The sequence below is a fragment of the Oncorhynchus clarkii genome, chromosome 13 (genome assembly GCF_045791955.1).
Source record: "Oncorhynchus clarkii lewisi isolate Uvic-CL-2024 chromosome 13, UVic_Ocla_1.0, whole genome shotgun sequence".
NCBI classification, from domain to species: Eukaryota; Metazoa; Chordata; class Actinopteri; order Salmoniformes; family Salmonidae; genus Oncorhynchus; species Oncorhynchus clarkii.
In genome coordinates, this window is record NC_092159.1 from 34,794,684 (window position 1) to 34,812,478 (window position 17,795).

The following is a 17,795-nucleotide window of genomic DNA, read 5'->3' on the forward strand; positions in this document are numbered from 1 at the left end:
ATATTTTAGCTTTAATTGTTAATTTGCAGAAAAAAAATTGAAAAACCTGTTTTTGCTTTGTCATTATGGGGTAGTGTGTAGATTGACGAGGGGGGGGGGGGGAAACAACTTCTTTTGGCTTGAATCCCGCTAACAGGATCGATATGACAACAGCCAGTGGAAGTGCAGGGCGCCAAATTCAAAACAACAGAAATCTGTCACGGCTCCTCCTCTGTAGTGCAGGGGCGGTTCCTCCTGCAGGCAGAGGAGGGTCGTTAGTAATTGGAGTCACCTGGGCTCAAGGTATTTAAACTGTCACTAATCACCTCTCTCTCTCTCTCTCTCTTTGCTCCTCCAGGTATGAACCTGTTTTGTTTGTTCTTTTGTAGTTTTGTATAGTTTTCACTCAGTCATTCACACACACAGATTCACGCATCCCATGCACTTTACATACACCTTACATTATGATACTTCCACACCTCATTCATTTTTCTAAGTTTAAAGTTAATAGTTTTGTTTACAATAAAGAACATTTTGTAATTGGCCGATACCTGTTGTTCGCATCCCCTCATTTTTGCCACAGGCTATGAGCCGGTCTGTGACAAATCTCATAATTAAAATTCCTCAAACATAGAAGTATTTTACACCATTTTAAAGATACATTTATTGTTAATCGCACCACAATGTCCGATTTCAAAAAGGCTTTATGACGAAAGCACACCAAACGATTATGTTAGGTCTGCACCTAGTCACAGAAAAACAGCCATTTTTCCAGCTAAAGGAAATAGCATTATAAATATTCACTTACCTTTGATCTTCATCAGAATGCACTCCCAGGAATCCCAGTTCGACAAATGTTTGATTTGTTCGATAAAGTCCATTTATGTCCAAATACCTCCTTTTTGTTCGCGTTTAGCCCAGTAATCCAAATGCATGATGCGCAGGCCAGGTGAAAAGTAAAACAGTTCCGTTACAGTCCGTAGAAACATGTCAAACGATGTATAGAATCAATCTTTAGGATGGTTTTAACATAAATCTTCAATGTTTCAACCGGAAAATTCCTTTGTCTGTAGAATTGCAATGGAACGCAAGCTACCTCTCGCAAGTGCAAGCTTGACCAGCTCATGCCACTCTGGCAGACCTCTGACTCGTTCATATCCCATTCCCCCCTCCACAGTAGAAGCATCAAACAAGGTTCTAAAGACTGTTGACATCTAGTGGAAGCCTTGGGAAGTGCAATATGACCCCATAGACACTATATATTCGATAGGCAATGAGTTGAAAAACTACAAACCTCAGATTTCCCACTTCCTGGTTGGATTTTTTCTCAGGTTTTTGCCTGCCATATGAGTTCTGTTATACTCACATAAGTCATTCAAACAGTTTTAGAAACTTCAGAGTGTTTTCTATCCAAATATACTAATACTATGCATATATTAGCAACTGGGCCTGAGTAGCAGACAGTTTACTCTGGGCACCTTATTCACCCAAGCTACTCAATATTGCCCCCAGCCATAAGAAGTTATTAATCAATTTGGAAAAAGTCAAGGAGTCTGAATACTTTCCGAATGCACTGTAGATAAACAACAACATATGTTAGTCATAGCAAGAAAAAAATATTTATGTAACCTTTACTGAGGATGTTATTGTAGTTGACGTGGTCTGTTTTTATTTCATTTGTAGGTTGGATACTTTGAACATCGATGGCTGTTTTAAAGCATTTGAAAAAGTTAACATTGTGACAGATGGGAGCAATAATAAATATTACATGTTGCAATCTTCAGTTGGCTCTTTCCTATATTAAATGGATTTAAAATGTATTATTCTTTGTTGAGAATGTATGTGCAGCTGAAATTTTGCCATTTAATTAATTACCAAAAAAATACATATTTTAAAAATACATATTTTGTCAATGCAATGTCTAAGTATTATATTGTCAACGTTCATTCAGGTTAGAAAATTAACCAGATTTCAACCTCCCGGAAAACATGTATTTTCAATATTCTGAAAATATTAATTTTCTATGTCCAGAAAATACACCTTCTCTACTTTCAACATTCTGAAAATATATTTTTTAAACGCCCGGAAAATAGTATTTTTTTTTTTTTACTTTCATTCAGAACACAGAATAAACCTAACTTCTTTCAGACTTCTTTTCAAAGTAATTTTGCTTACTAGGTACATTGGGCAGACTTGTCCTACCAAGTTAAGTCACAACAACACTGTCTACCACATGTGACATCGTCAGGCCTAACCAAGGCCATTTTTATTATGCCTACATGTAAATATGTTAGATTAAGGCCATCAGACTGTTAAATAGCCATCACTAGCTGGTCTTCACCCTGCCCTGAGCTTAGTAACTGTCACTAGCCAGCTACCACAAAGGGCTAAGGGTGGCTACTTTGAGGAATTTGTTTAACACTTTTTTTGGTTACTACATAATTCCATATGTGTTATTTCATAGTTTTGATTTGTTCACAATTATTTTACATTGTAGAAAATCGTACAAATAACGAAAAACCCTTGAATGAGTAGGTGTGTCCAAACGTTTTACTGGTACTGTATATATATACTCCGGACTCCGACATTGCTCGTCCTAATATTTCTATATTTCCTATGTCCATTCTTTTTCTTTTAGATTTGTGTGTATTGTTAGATATTAGTGCACTGCTAGAGCTAGGAACACAAGCATTTCGCTACACCCGTTATTACATCTGCTAAATATGTGCATGCGACCAATTACATTTGATTTGATAAAAAAAATATATTTCAGTATTAAATACATTTTATCATTACAATAACAAACACTTCGTATCAGGTTGCAATAATAAATATAGCATGCAAATGCCTTCATAAATACAAAAAATAAATGCAGGAAAACATTGTTACATTGTGTTTAGCCTAAATCAATCACATAATTATTCAGTATAAAAAAATATTTTACTCCAGAGTTGTGAATACATTGCTACACAATAAATGAATAGATTAAAAAACTAAAATAAACATGTAAATAAATAGTTGAATAAATAGACATAAATAATCTCTACACCACACGAACCTAACGCTCATTGGCTACTTAATGTCATGTCTAGTCTTTGTAGGTGTGCCAGCACCACTGACCTTATGTCTTCCCAGCCGCTTGCGCTGTATTCCTGCATAAATAAAAATATAATTGTTAAGATTTTAGAATAGACAAATGTTGTATCATCACATAAATGCATCCAGATTTGGTGAATGTACTCTCTTTGTAAGACAAATTGATCAACCTACCGCGAGTTTCAAATAATTCACAAGGAATTTGAAGTAAAGGCTCATCTTTTTGTTCACTCTTTTGACAGATTTTGATAGTCTAGTTTTCATAGCCTTTACCTGTTGGAACAACATACAAATAATTCATTTAATATCATAGGATATGATAATGTTTTCCTTTTTGCGTTAATGTTAAGAGGCACAAATTACTTACGCATTGGTCCAGCTCCGAGGTCTGGCGATAGAGATCATTCATAAACTTGTCAAATGCTTTCTGGTTAGAGGAGGTGGACTCGTATTTACCACTGCTGTACAATCAGAGTTTGCGAAATGAAGGCAATCTGTTCGTCAGCCTAGAAGAAGAGTGATTTGTATTAGTGCATGCCTTACTCTAAAATTGCTCAAATATATTTTTCTCCCATCAATCTGAACACAATACTCCATAATGACAAAGCCAAAACATGTTTTTAGACATGTTTGCAAATTTATGAAAAAACTAAACAAAAAAGTGCTTTATCATTTGGGCTCCCGAGTGGCACAGCGGTCTAAGGCCCTGCATCTTAGTGCTTGAGGTGTCACTACATAAACTGGTTCGATTCCAGGCTGTATCACAATCGGCCGTGTTTGGGGACAAATCACAATGAGGTATTGTGTGTAGATTGATGAGGGGGGAAATTAACCACTTTAGAATAAGGCTGTAACCTAACAAAATGTAAATGGCCCTGAATCCTTTTCGAATTAACTGTCCACTCTTAGAACAAAGGGTGATGGATGAAAAATTCATTTTTCTTAAAGAGTTGAGGCTATGCATATTTCCTACCTTTAAATTATCGACTTGTCTGTACTGCTTGTCAGGGAAAGTGATGTGAGGTTCTCCAGAGACTTTATGACCCTGAGATGCCAAAATATTTCAAACAAATATTGCATTATTATAACTGTACATAAAGGAGTCAGGGAGTTAAATTAAACACACAACAGCACATGAAATGTTGAAAAGATGGCAACAGCTCAATGACCAGGAACAAGTGAAAAACATCACCGTATCCTACCATTTTCTGAAGCATAGTTATGGTGTTGTTGCTGAACACTTGGAACATGCTCGGAGACCGAGGAGGTGTCTTCATCCAAGTGCATCCGATGGTTTTATGCCAGGTGCAAATCGTCAGGACCAAGCACATCCAAAGGCTGATTGAACTCATTTTAGCTTGGGGCTATTGTAGTTCTCGGTCTGTCCACAATCAACGTGGTGGTGCCCGCCCGAAAGATAGCCTATTTTGTATAATTCCGAAAAAGAAAAAAAAGTTTCCCGAAAAGGATAAAGAGAGAAATTGTTCTTTCTGATCGATCAATTTCTCAAATTCCCGAGGTCTGCCATGCTCCAACCTGTGTCAATCCTTTATACAATAACTCTGCAAGTTGTTCCAAAAGTGAAAGGCGGAAGTCCCCGTACACTTTCATACCTGAGAGTGGTGTTTTACGTCTGGAGAAAATGCACGGAAACAACATCTTGATTTATTTGCTCCTTTCTCATGAAATATTGGCCTATCAACCAGGGGGGGGTGATGAAAAAAAGATTAATGTGAATCCATTTCAGTCCGACTATGGCCTAAATAAATATCACCATATAGAACAAAACTGAGTTTGGCTTTTCACTTCGAAAACAATAGCATTTTATATTGTCCTTTTCATTTGCACACCGAAACTATGGTCTCCGCCTACGTTGTAACCACTTACTTGAAGGGTAATTGTAGTTTGTGACCATAACTGCCTATTTAAAAATACAGATGAACCTTGTATGGGTTATATCAATTACACACTCAACATCGCGTTATTTCGTTTAAGATACGGGTTTGGGGGGTCTGACATATTTTGGTAGAGCCCCTCCTATATGCTCCCGGTTTTCAGAATAAGACACTGGTAGCCTATGCAGTGCACAGGCAGTACAGACCTTAACATTTAAATTGGAGCCTATAATGCGGGTGCTTTTGAATCTGGGCCTGTAGGCATGTGTGCGGTCGATCATCAGGTCGATCATCTGTCAGAGTATTCCAAAGGCCCGTCAGGTAGATCATCTGTCAAAGTTTTCCATAGTCGTGTGTTTAATGGACTTTTAAATATATATTTAGGTTATTCATCCAGATATATACATTGATGGGACGTCTGCATGTATTATCTTTCCACTCTAGGGACTGAAGAGTAACAGTATGGTTTTAAGAGCGATTGCTTTACTCAATTGAAATAACATTAAAAATTCAAAATTATAATTATATTACATGATATCCAGTATATGTGTACTTTAAATTATTAACAACTATACAAATCAACAATGTTTTACAGTGATATGATGACAGTCAAATGATTCATTGTCTTAAAGTGTATTCTAAAGGCGTTAATTGTTTTTAATTGAAGATGAGGTTGATACGGAATTATGAGAAGGAATAAGATAACATTTAGGATAACGTTTCATGTAGAAATGTGTCTTCATTCAACGGTTGATATTACATTTGAACAAAATTACTAGCACAATTCCAACAAATATAAGCTGTGTGTGTGTCCGTTTATTCAAATATTATACACACACTTAGAAAAAGGTTCTATATAGATCCTTCAGGGGTGCCATATACAGTTGAAGTCGGAAGGTTACATACACCTTAGCCAAATACATTTAAACTCAGTTTTTCACAATTCCTGACATTTACTCAGAGTAAAAATTCCCTGTTTTAGGTCAGTTAGGATCACCACTTTATTTTAAGAATGTGAAATGTCAGAATAATAGTAGAGATAATGATTTATTTCAGCTTTTATTTATTTTGTCACATTCCCAGTGGGTCAGAAGTTTACTTACATACACTAAATTAGTATTTAGTAGCATTGCTTTTAAAATGGTTAACTTGGGTCAAATATTTCGGGTAGCTTTCCAAACGCTTCCCACAATAAGTTAGGTGAATTTTGTCCCATTCCTCCTGAAAGAGCAGGTGTAAATGAGTCAGGTTTGTAGGCCTCCTTGGCCGCACACGCTTTTTCAGTTCTACCCACACATTTTCTATAGGACTCCAATACCTTAACTTTGTTGTCCGTAAGCCATTTTGCCACAACTTTGCAAGTACGCTTGGTGTCAATGTCCATTTGGAAGACCCATTTTCGACCAAGCTTTAACTTCCTGACTGATGTCTTGAGATGTTGCTTCAATATATCCACATCATTTTCCTGCCTCATGATGCCATCAATTTTGTGAAGAGCACCAGTCCCTTGTGCAGCAAAGTACCCCCCACAACATGATGCTGCCACTCCCGTGCTTCACGGTTGGTATGGTGTTATTCGGCTTGCAAGCCTCCCCCTTTTTCATCCAAACATATCGATGGTCATTATGGCCAAACAGTTCTATTTTTGTTTCATCAGACCAGAGGACATTTCTCCAAAAAGTACGATCTTTGTCCCCATGTGCAGTTGCAAACCGTAGTCTGGCATTTTTATGGTGGTTTTGGAGCAGTGGCTTCTTCCTTGCTTAGCGGCCTTTCAGGTTATGACAATATAGGACTCGTTTTGCTGTGGATATAGGTACTTTTGTACCTGTTTCCTCCAGCATCTTCACAAGGTCCTTTGCTGTTGTTTTGGGATTGATTTGCACTTTTCGCACCAAAGTACGTTCATCTCTAGTAGACAGAACACGTCTCCTGCCTGAGCGATATGATGGCTGCGTGTTCCCATTGTTTTTATACTTATACTATTGTTTGTACAGATGAACGTGGTACCTTCAGGCGTTTGGAAATTGCTCCCAAGGATGAACCAGACTTGTGGAGGTCTACAATTTATTTTCTGAGGTCTTGGCTGATTTCTTTTGATTTTCCCATGATATCAAGCAAAGAGGCACTGAGTTTTAAACTAGGCCTTGAAATACATCCACAGGTACACCTCCAATTGACTCAAATTATGTCAATTAGCCTATCAGAAGCTTCTAAAGCCATGACATAAGTTTCTGGAATTTTCCAAGCTGTTTAAATGCACAGTCAACTTAGTGTATGTAAACTTCTGACCCACTGGAATTGTGATACAATGAACTATAAGTGAAATAATCTGTCTGTTAACAGTTGTTGGAAAAATTACTTGTCTCATGCACAAAGAAGATGTCGTAACCGACTTGCCAAAACTATAGTTCGTTAACAATACATTTGTGGAGTGGTTGAAAAACAATTTTTAATGACTCCAACCTAAGTGTGTGTGCAAAATACCGACTTCAACTGTATGTTATTTTTGAGATTTTTCAAAATAGCCACCATTTGCCTTGATGACAGCTTTGTACACTCTTGGCATTCTCTCAACCAGCTTCACCTGGAATGCTTTTCTAACTGTCTTGAAGGAGTTCCCACATATGCTGAGCTCTTGTTGGCTGCTTTTCCTTCTCTCTGAGGTCCAACTCATCCCAAACATACTGGGTTGAGGTTGGGTGATTGTGGAGGCCAGGTCATCTGATTCAGCACTCCATCATTCTCCTCCTTGGTCAAATAGCCCATACACAGCCTGACGGTGTGTTGGGTAATTGTCATGTTGAAAAACAAATGATAGTCCCACTAAGCACAAACCAGATCTGATGGTGTATCGCTGCAGAATGCTGTGATAGTCATGCTGGTTAAGCGTGTCTTGACTACTGAATAAATCACAGACAGTGACACCAGCAAAGCACCCACACACCATCACACCTCCTCCTACATGCCTCATGGTGGGAACGATACATGCGGAGATCATCCCTTCACCTCACAAAGACGTGTCTCAGAAAGACACAGCGTTTGGAACCAAAAATCTCAAATTTTGACCCATCAGACCAAAGGGCAGATTTCCACCGGTCTAATGACCATTGCTTGTGTTTCTTGGCCTAAGCAATTCTATTTTCTTAATGGTGTCCTTTAGTAGTGGTTTATTTGCAGTAATTCGACCATGAAGGCCTGATTCACACAGTCTCCTCTGAACAGATGATGTTGAGGTGTGTCTGTTCCTTGAACTCCGTGAAGCATTTATTTGGGCTGCAATTTCTGAGGCAGGTACTCTAATGAACTTATTCTCTACAGCAGAGGTATCTCTAGGTCTTCCTTTCCTTTGGCTGTCCTCATGAGAGGTAGTTTCATCCTAGCGTTTGATGGTTTTTCCCGACTGCACTTGAAGAAACTTTCAAAGTTCTTGACATTTTTCAGATTGACTCACCTTCATGTCTTAAAGTAATGATGGACTGTTGTTTCTCTTTGCTTATTTTAGCTGTTCTTTCCAAAATATGGACTTGGTCTTTAAACAAATAGGGCTGTCTTCTGTGTACCACCCCTAACTTGTCACAACACAACTGATTGGCTCAAATGCATTAAGAAGGAAATATATTCCAAAAATGTACTTTTAACAAGGCACAACTGTTAATTGAAATGCATTCCAAGAGACTACATCGTGAAGCTGGATGAGAGAATGCTAAGAGTGTACAAAGCTGTCATAAAGGTGGCTACTTTGAAGAATCAAAAATACAAAATATATTTTGATTTGTTTGACACTTTCTTTTTGCTTACTACATGATTCCATATGTGTTATTTCAAAGTTTTGATGTGTGCACTATTATTCTACAATGTAGAATGGGGTAAAAATAAAGAAAAACCCTTGAATGAGTAGGTGTGTCCAAACTTTTGACTGGACCTGTACGTGATGGGAAATATTGCTCTCTGACTCTTTGGTATCACGTTTCAAGTGTCACTCCTATGATTCATCCTCATTGCTGGTCCCCAATAGATAAAATGTATTTTATACATAAGGCTTATCAATAAGGCTATATTGAATAACACCAAGACCCGCATTTATAAAGCATCTCAGGGGTGCTGATCTAGGATCAGTTTTGCCTTTTAGATTACAATGAATGGACAGAGGGGGTCCAGCACTCCTACTCTGAGGCGCTTTATGAATAAATTCCCAGCAGAATAGTTAGGCTACATCTCATATTTTAGCCTACAATATGACATTTCAGGATGAAACCATCTATGACATCTTATCAAGACCCTGATGGAACAGGTGTGTTCTACTGGGTTGGAACAAAAGCCTGCACCTCCTCCTTCTGGTCTCCAGGACCGTGCAAGACAGTTTTGGTGACCACTTCCCTACAGTATATGATATTTACAGTTGTAAAGAAAACGACAAATCGAACGTTCCAACAAATCATGTTGTCGTTGCTTGTCAACATTGCATCACCAGCAGACAACAGTAGGGTGAAAGTTGGTTGCGTCATTGTGGTGGGGGTAGGGCTTTGACGTCTCCAAATTACTTTTCAGTTGTATCGCAACAGCAGAGGACTGCGGAACAGTATTTCGGACTACCTTTGAAAGAAACCCACTAAATGTATGTATTATATGTCCAGAGTTCTTAAAGAACTGTCGGTTTTATTTCGACTTCGACGATTTTGTTATCAGCCTTTTTAAAAATCGTTCACGCGAAGTTATTAGCAGTTGAAAGCAATGCTCGCGAATAGCTTATTCTCGCTAATAGCCCACCCGATATGTACATTTAATAATCTTATATTTTGGTTCAACTATAATTCAAAGCTGATTTCAAGGAGAATGTGTATAGATTTACTGGGATTTGTTGGTCCAGAAGACGGAGGAGGCATGCAATTCTTATTGCTGCATGTTGTAGTCTGGAAAATGAAAGTCCCCGCCTCCGGTAGGTTGATCGGGGGAAATTCTCCATACAGTTTTCCCTTTCCTAACTCCACAGTAAAACTACTTAACACCGCCAAGATGTTCAAACCCATCTGGAAAGCTAAAAGCAAAAGAAACTGCTCTTTACAATGTGTACAATGCAGAGTTGGACGTGTCTTTTTCTTATTATTTGCAGTATGCAGAGCGTGTGTCATTGCTGTGACTGGATCCAACACCACTTCGGTCACTTGAGCGCAGAATACCTTTCCCAGCTGGAGCAGATGGTGAGTTATCAGCACACTGTAAGAGGAGACTGAATGTATGTATTAAGGACAGCAAAACAACCAACCAAGTAAAATAGTCATATGTTTCATGTTTAGCCTCTGTGTTAGAAAACTGTTAGCGCCATTTTACAATGTATATTCAAATATAGGCTAAGGATATAATGACAGAGCGGTCCAGAGAGGCTGTCTACATTAGGCCTACTGTACTTGCAGTATAAGCTATACTTTATGTCAGTCTTGATTGCTCTTTAAGTATTTGACACGTGACTTGACATACTATATTGATTGTTTTCCAGGGAGGAGATATCACAAAGCAGAATGCCCCTGTCCTTTTCCCAACATCACTTTACAGACACATATATGATGCCGAGGTAAAGACTCGAATTGTGACTTATCATGTTCTGATATGCTTTGGTATAGTGGTCTTGACCCCATGTAATATTGATGCCATAACGGAAGACTATACTTTTTCTAACTTTTTTTGTATTTTTTTGTATCATCCTGTGTAGTTTGTGGACAAAGTCAGATTCCTGAACGAGACCATCTATCAAATCATAAAACTGTTTGATGGGAATAGGAATAGGAAGTCAGTCACCTGGGACAAGAAAAACCTGGACGATTTCCTCAACATTCTTGATCGCCAATTTGAGAACCTTAGTTCCTGTGTAAGTAACAAGTCTATTTTAAAGTATCAGTGTTTAGGCCAGGGCTCTCCAACCCCGTTCATGGAGAGGTACCCTCCTGTAGGTTTTTGCTCCAACCCCAGTTGTAAACTAACCTGACTCAATTTATCAACCACCTAATGAATCAGGTGTGGAAGGTAGTTCTCCAGGAACAGGATCAGAAAGCCCTGGTTTAGGTGTAGCCTACTAACTCTACAAGTGAAACAAATCTACACATAAAATGCATTCGGAAAGGATTCAACCCCTTGACTTTTCCCACATTTTGTTACGTCTGCTTTATTCTAAAATTGATTAAATACATGTTTCCCCTCATCAATCTACACAATTCTCCATAATGACAAAGCAGAAACCCTGTTTTAGAAATGCATGCAAAGGTGTTCACAATAAAAAAAAAATGAAATATCACTTTTATGTAAGTATTCAGACCCTTTACTCAGTACTTTGTTGAAGGACCTTTGGCATTGATTACAGCCTTGAATCTTCTTAGTTATGAAGCTACTGTCACGTCTTGATCTGTTTCACTTGTCCTTGGCTCGTCTCCACCCCCCTCCAGGTGTTGCCCATCTCCCCATTATCCCCTGGGTACTTATACCTGTGTTTTCTGTCAGTCTGTACCAGTTCGTTTTGTCCGTTCAAACCTACCAGCGGTTTCCCTTGCTCCTGTTTTCGATAGTCCCTGTTCGCTGGTTTCCCGGTTTTGACCTTTCCTGCATGCCCTGAGCCTCCCTGCCATCCTGTACCTTGCCTCGACTCTGGATTACCGACCTCTGCCTGACCTGACCTTGAGTCCGCCTGCTGTTCCGGTGTCTTATACCCTCTCTGGATTATTGACCCCTGTCTTGACCTGTCATTTGCCTGCCCCTGTTTAAAGAATAAACGTTTGTTTCTTCAACACTGTCTGCACCTTGGTTAGACCTTAAAACGTGATACCTACAAGCTTGGCACACCTGTATTTGGAAAGTTTCTGCCATTCTCTCTGCAGATCCTCTCAAGATCTGTCAGGTTGGATAGGGAGTGTACGGCACAGCTATTTTCAGGTCTCTCCAGAGATGTTTGATCAGGTCAAGTCCGGGCTCTGTCTGGGCCATTCAAGGACATTCAGATACTTGTCCCAAAGCCACTCCTGCGTTGTCTTGGCTGTATGCTTAGGGTCGTTGTCCTGTTGAAAGGTGAACCTTCACCCCAATCTGATGTCCTGAGCGCTCTGGAGCAGGTTTTCATCAAGGATCTCTCTGTACTTTGCTCCGCTCATCTTTCCCTCGATCCTGCAAGGTTTCCTCCAAACGTATTGCTTGGCATTCAGGCCAAAGAATTCATTCTTGGTTTCATCAGACCAGAGAATCTTGCTTCTCATGGTCTGAGAGTCATTTAGGTGCCTTTTGGAAAACTCCAAGCGGGCTGTCATGTGCCTTTTACTGAGGAGTGGCTTCCGTCTGGCCACTCTACCATAAAGGCCTGATTGGTGGAGTACTGCAGAGATGGTTGTCCTTCTGGAAGCCTCTCATCTCCACAGAGGAAACCTGGAGCTCTGTCAGAGGGACCATAGGGCTCTTGGTCACCCCACTGACAAAGGCGCTTCTCTCCCGATTGCTCAGTTTGGCCTGGTGGCCAACTCTAGGATGAGTCTTGGTGGTTACAAACTTCTTTCATTTAAGAATGATGGAGGTCACTGTTTCTTGGGGACCTTCAATGCCGCAGAAATGTTTTGGTACCCTTTCCCAGATCTGTTCCTCGACACAATCTTGTCTCGGAGCCTTACAGACAATTTCTACAACCTCAAGACCTGGTTTTTGCTCTGACATGCACTGTCAACTCTAGGACCTTATATAGACAGGTGTGCGCCTTCCAAATAATGTCCAAACATTTTACCTCAAGTGGACTCCAATCAAGGACGATCAATGGAAACAGGATGCACCAGAGCTCAATTTTGAGTCTCAAGTTAAAGGGTCTGAATAGTTGAAGGTATTTGCATTGTTTTTGCAAATACCTTCAAGGTATTTGCATATGTTGAAGGTATTTGAAGGTATTTACATATGTTTTTGCGTTGTCATTATTGGGTATTGTGTGTATTTTGATGAGGATTTTTTTTCTTGAATCCATTTTAGAATAAGGCTGTAACTTAACAAAATGTGGAAAAGCGGAAGAGGTCCGAATACTTCCCGAATGCACTGTATATAGGTTATTACAGATTTTGAGCCAGTTTGCGACATCACAAAAATAATACTGCATCAATGAGAAATGTAAAATATTGTGGTTTATAATTAACAGACATTTTTTTTGTAGGCTTTGGTGCGTATCTTCATTACGGCAAATCAAGTTTGATATTTTGAAGTCAAAATTGCTAACTTTAGAATCCTTTTTAAACCTTGAACGCACAATTTTTTTTCCATTTCCTGACGTGCAGGAAATTCTCAGGAAAAACCCTACATCTGATCCTACATCTGTATGACGCTAATGTTTTGTTTAATTTTGTCCAACAGGTATCACCTGCCGTGAAACCTGAGAAGAGACTGAAACGGTACTTCAGGAATTTGAATAGAAAAGTTCTGAGAAAAATGGTGAGTTTGGTTTCGTATGGAAATATGTTTAATAGGTGTAATCAAATTAATATAAACTAGGCTTGGCTTAACAGGAGATGTGTTCATAAAAAAAAGGGTTCTGGGGCCAAATGTATCAAGTGTCTCAGAGAAGAACTGCTGATCTAGTATCAGGTCTTCTCTCAGGAAGACCTGATAGGCAAAGGCAAAGATGATCCTAAATCAGCCTACTCCGAGAAGCTTTATACACTGCTAAAAAAAATAAAGGGAACACTAAAATAACACATCCTAGATCTGAATGAATGAAATATTCTTATTCTTATTTTTTCTTTACATAGTTGAAGGTGCTGACAACAAAATCACACAAAAATTATCAATGGAAATCAAATTTATCAACCCATGGAGGTCTGGATTTGGAGTCACACTCAAAATGAAAGTGGAAAACCATAACTACATGCTGATCCAACTTTGATGTGATGTCCTTAAAAGAAGTCTAAATGAGGCTCAGTAGTGTGTGTGGCCTCCACGTGCCTGTATGACCTCCCTAAAACGCCTGGGCATGCTCCTGGTGAGGTGGCGGATGGTCTCCTGAGGGATCTCCTCCCAGACCTGGACTAAAGCATCCGCCAACTCCTGGACAGTCTGTGGTGCAACGTGGCGTTGGTGGATGGAGCGAGACATGATGTCCCAGATGTGCTCAATTGGATTCAGGTCTGGGGAACGGGCGGGCCAGTCCATAGCATCAATGCCTTCCTCTTGCAGGAACTGCTGACACACTCCAGCCACATGAGGTCTAGCATTGTCTTGCATTAGGAGGAACCCAGGGCCAACCGCACCAGCATATGGTCTCACAAGGGGTCTGAGGATCTCATCTCGGTACCTAATGGCAGTCAGGCTACCTCTGGCGAGCACATGGAGGGCTGTGCGGCCCCCCAAAGAAATGCCACCCCACACCATGACTGACCCACCGCCAAACCGGTCATGCTGGAGGATGTTGCAGGCAGCAGAACGTTCTCCACGGCGTCTCCAGACTCTGTCACGTCTGTCACATGTGCTCAGTGTGAACCTGCTTTCATCTGTGAAGAGCACAGGGCGCCAGTGGCAAATTTGCCAATCTTGGTGTTCTCTGGCAAATGCCAAACGTCCTGCACGGTGTTTGGCTGTAAGCACAACCCACACCTGTGGACATCGGGCCCTCATACCACCCTCATGGAATCTGTTTCTGACCGTTTGAGCAGACACATGCAGACACATGCACATTTGTGGCCTGCTGGAGGTCATTTTGCAGGGCTCTGGCAGCAGTGCTCCTCCTGCTCCTTGCACAAAGGCGGAGGTAGCGGTCCTGCTGCTGGGTTGTTGCCCTCCTGATGTACTGGCCTGTCTCCTGGTAGCGCCTCCATGCTCTGGACACTACGCTGACAGACACAGCAAACCTTCTTGCCACAGCTCACATTGATGTGCCATCCTGGATGAGCTGCACTACCTGAGCCACTTGTGTGGGTTGTAGACTCCGTCTCATGCTACCACTAGAGTGAAAGCACCGCCAGCATTCAAAAGTGACCAAAACATCAGCCAGGAAGCATAGGAACTGAGAAGTGGTCTGGTCACCACCTGCAGAACCACTCCTTTATTGGGGGTGTCTTGCTAATTGCCTATAATTTCCACCTGTTGTCTATTCCATTTGCACAACAGCATGTTGTCAATCATGTTGCTTCCTAAGTGGACAGTTTGATTTCACAGAAGTGTGATTGACTTGGAGTTACATTGTGTTGTTTAAGGGTTCCCTTTATTTTTTTGAGCAGTGTATATACGGCACCAGTCCTTTATTTGTTGTTCAAGACGATATGGTCATTATGTTGACAAGAAAGTTCACCCCACTAAGATTTCAAATGTTCTATGTTTTTCAGAACTACAGTGCAGAGGCATGGGAGCTCATCAGGAAAGAGACAAAACGTCATCTGCAAAGATTGGATATCCTTGTGGGACAGATGTACTGAGCATCCGTACTCATCTCAGACGTTACCCACTTACCAGTTTATAAAGCATGAATACAATCATGTACCAATCACTAACCCTGTTAGTTTATTTATTATATTTAAATATGTAAATTATTGTTTTTTATTTTCATAAATTATTATTTATATTTTGTATTTCCCTTTTTTACCTGTATTGAACTGAAACGTATTGCCTGTGCACTTTGAAAATCAATGAAAAAAGAATATTGAAATTGTGAATAAAAATGTATTGTGTATTAAATTGTCCAGATTTCGTTCTTGTCAGAAATCAACGAGAGTGGATTGATAATATGGAGCAGCCTAATCCAATCATCAGGGGGATGCAGATTAAACTTTTTGCTGATCAGTCACATGACAGTTTCTACTTGAAGTTTATGTACTGTGTGCTTGTAGCTTTGTTTCTTTGTGTCATTTATTTGTATTGTGTTTTTGTACTTTGTGAGGGTTACCATTTCATGTTTTTCTTGTTCTTGTGTGGTCATCACACTGGGGCAGTGGAAGATCGGGATGAGGTGTAGAGTATAATCTGGGGGACCAGGAACTTTTAGCTCCCACTTGCCATTGTGGGATGTTTATTTATAAATTCTGTCCAATGTATTATGTTTTTTACTATGATTGGAGAAGAAATACGGGGGGAAAAGACATGGAACGACAATATGGAATAAGAGACAAAAAACAATAAATACTTTTAATGGATAGTAGTTTAGTCCCCCGAACGAGGCAGGGGCCCCGTTCGGGGGGCAAGAAAATAAAAACAAACAATTGATTTAGCTTAGTCATAAATATAGATCTTTTTTAAGTGGCATCATGGGGATCCTCCCAATAGTTCTCAATGGATAAACGAGGTAAATTCCTGTATGACATTAGACAAAAGTGTGTATTATGTAGGCCAATGTGGCAGCACACTGTCCTTTCATAGGACTTGGAATTCCTGGATAAAATAGAGTTGTAGATGTGCTGTATATTCATTTGTATAATGGTATGATGTGATACGGCTCACACCCTGATCTGTTTCACCTGTCTTTGTGCTTGTCTCCATACCTGTGTCCTCTGTTTGTCTGTTGCCAGTTCGTTTGTTTCTTCAAGCCTACCAGTGTTTTTCCCGTGTTTCTGTCTTTCTCTAGTTCCTGTTTTCTAGTTTTCCCTGTTTTGCCCTGACCCTCAGCCTGCCTGCCGTTCTGTACCTTTTGGGCTCTGCTCTGGATTACTGACCTCTGCCTGTCCTTGACCTGTCATTTGCCTGCCCCCCTGTTTTTGTAATAAACTTTTGTTACTTCGAAACTGTCTGCATCTGGGTCTTCTCCTGAACCTTGACAGTACGAACTGGCCCTGATGAGAGTATTTTTGGACGCATCCTTGGCGTCCGAGCCGGGCATCCCCACTCATGCCCTGTCCATTCCCATGGACATTAGATTACTGGACGGGCGCTCTATAGGCCCGGGTCAACTACAATACCACTCCCACTACCATAATTAAGTTACAGGGTGTATCCGCCCTTCTGCCTCCCCCGCCGGCGCAGGGATCTTCTTTGAAGGACAAAATCCAGTGCCTCTGCATCGACTTCCGGGGGCCTCAATGTCATCACAGCGAAGAACCCCATCTCCTCGGCCTTTGAGCCGCTCCAGTGGGCCATCATTTTCTCCAAGTTGGACATGCGGAATGCCTACCACCTGGTACGGATACAGGAAGGGGACGAGTGGAAGACTGCCTCCAACGCGGCCAGCGGTCACTATGAATACCTGGTCATGCTATTTGTTCTTACCAACGCCCCAGCTGTGTTTCAGGCCCTGGTTAATGACGTTCTCCTTGACATCTTGAACCGGTTCATCTTTGTTCAGCTCAACGACATCCTCGTTTTCTCCCACTCAGCCCAAGAACACATGCTCCACGTCCGACAGGTCCTCCAGCGCCTCTCGGAGAACCAGATTTTTATGAAAGTGGAGAAATACGAATTCCATCGCTCCACCATCCCCTTCCTTGGTTACATCATTGCTACAGGGAATGTACAGATCGATCCCGGGAAGGTGAGAGCGGTGGTGGATTGGCCCCAGCCTACATCCAGTGCAGCTGCAACGTTTCTTGGGATTTGCCAACTTTTATTGCAGCTTTATCAAGGGTTACAGCACCCTAGCGCCCCCTGTCTGCACTCACCTCTCCCAAGGTTCCATTCACGTGGTCCCCAGCTGCTGACCGGGTGTTCCAGGACCTCAAGCACCGCTTCACCACTGCTCCCATATTGGTTCATCCTGATCCGTCCCGTCAGTTCGTAGTGGAGGCCGATGCTTCGGATGTCGGAGTGGGGGCTGTCCTGTTCCAGTGTTCTGCCCTCGACCTCAAGCTACATCCCTGCGCCTTCTTCTCCCATCGCCTCAACGCTACGGAGAGGAAT

The 17,795-nt window shown here is 40.9% G+C and overlaps 1 protein-coding gene and 1 pseudogene across 1 annotated transcript; one reads left to right on the forward strand and one right to left on the reverse strand.

The window, feature by feature from the left end:
* Positions 1–3,044: 3,044 nt before the first annotated feature.
* LOC139423902 (interferon a3-like) lies at positions 3,045–4,427 on the reverse strand (annotated as a pseudogene).
* Positions 4,428–10,036: 5,609 nt separating this feature from the next.
* LOC139423903 (interferon a3-like) lies at positions 10,037–15,423 on the forward strand. The gene is made up of 5 exons (XM_071175541.1): positions 10,037–10,171; positions 10,468–10,542; positions 10,681–10,836; positions 13,335–13,412; positions 15,299–15,423. The coding sequence occupies exons 1-5, from the start codon at positions 10,037–10,039 to the stop codon at positions 15,386–15,388; spliced, it is 534 nt and encodes a 177-aa protein (XP_071031642.1). The 3' UTR covers positions 15,389–15,423.
* The last annotated feature ends 2,372 nt before the right edge of the window (positions 15,424–17,795 follow it).

Bases quoted from the DNA above. Each gene is read 5' to 3' on its own strand.
- LOC139423903 (XM_071175541.1), top strand. From the start codon at position 10,037: ATGTGTACAATGCAGAGTTGGACGTGTCTTTTTCTTATTATTTGCAGT. The intron at 10,172-10,467 runs GTGAGTTATCAG...ATTGTTTTCCAG, and splicing joins TTTCCCAGCTGGAGCAGATG to GGAGGAGATATCACAAAGCA. The intron at 10,543-10,680 runs GTAAAGACTCGA...CATCCTGTGTAG, and splicing joins GACACATATATGATGCCGAG to TTTGTGGACAAAGTCAGATT.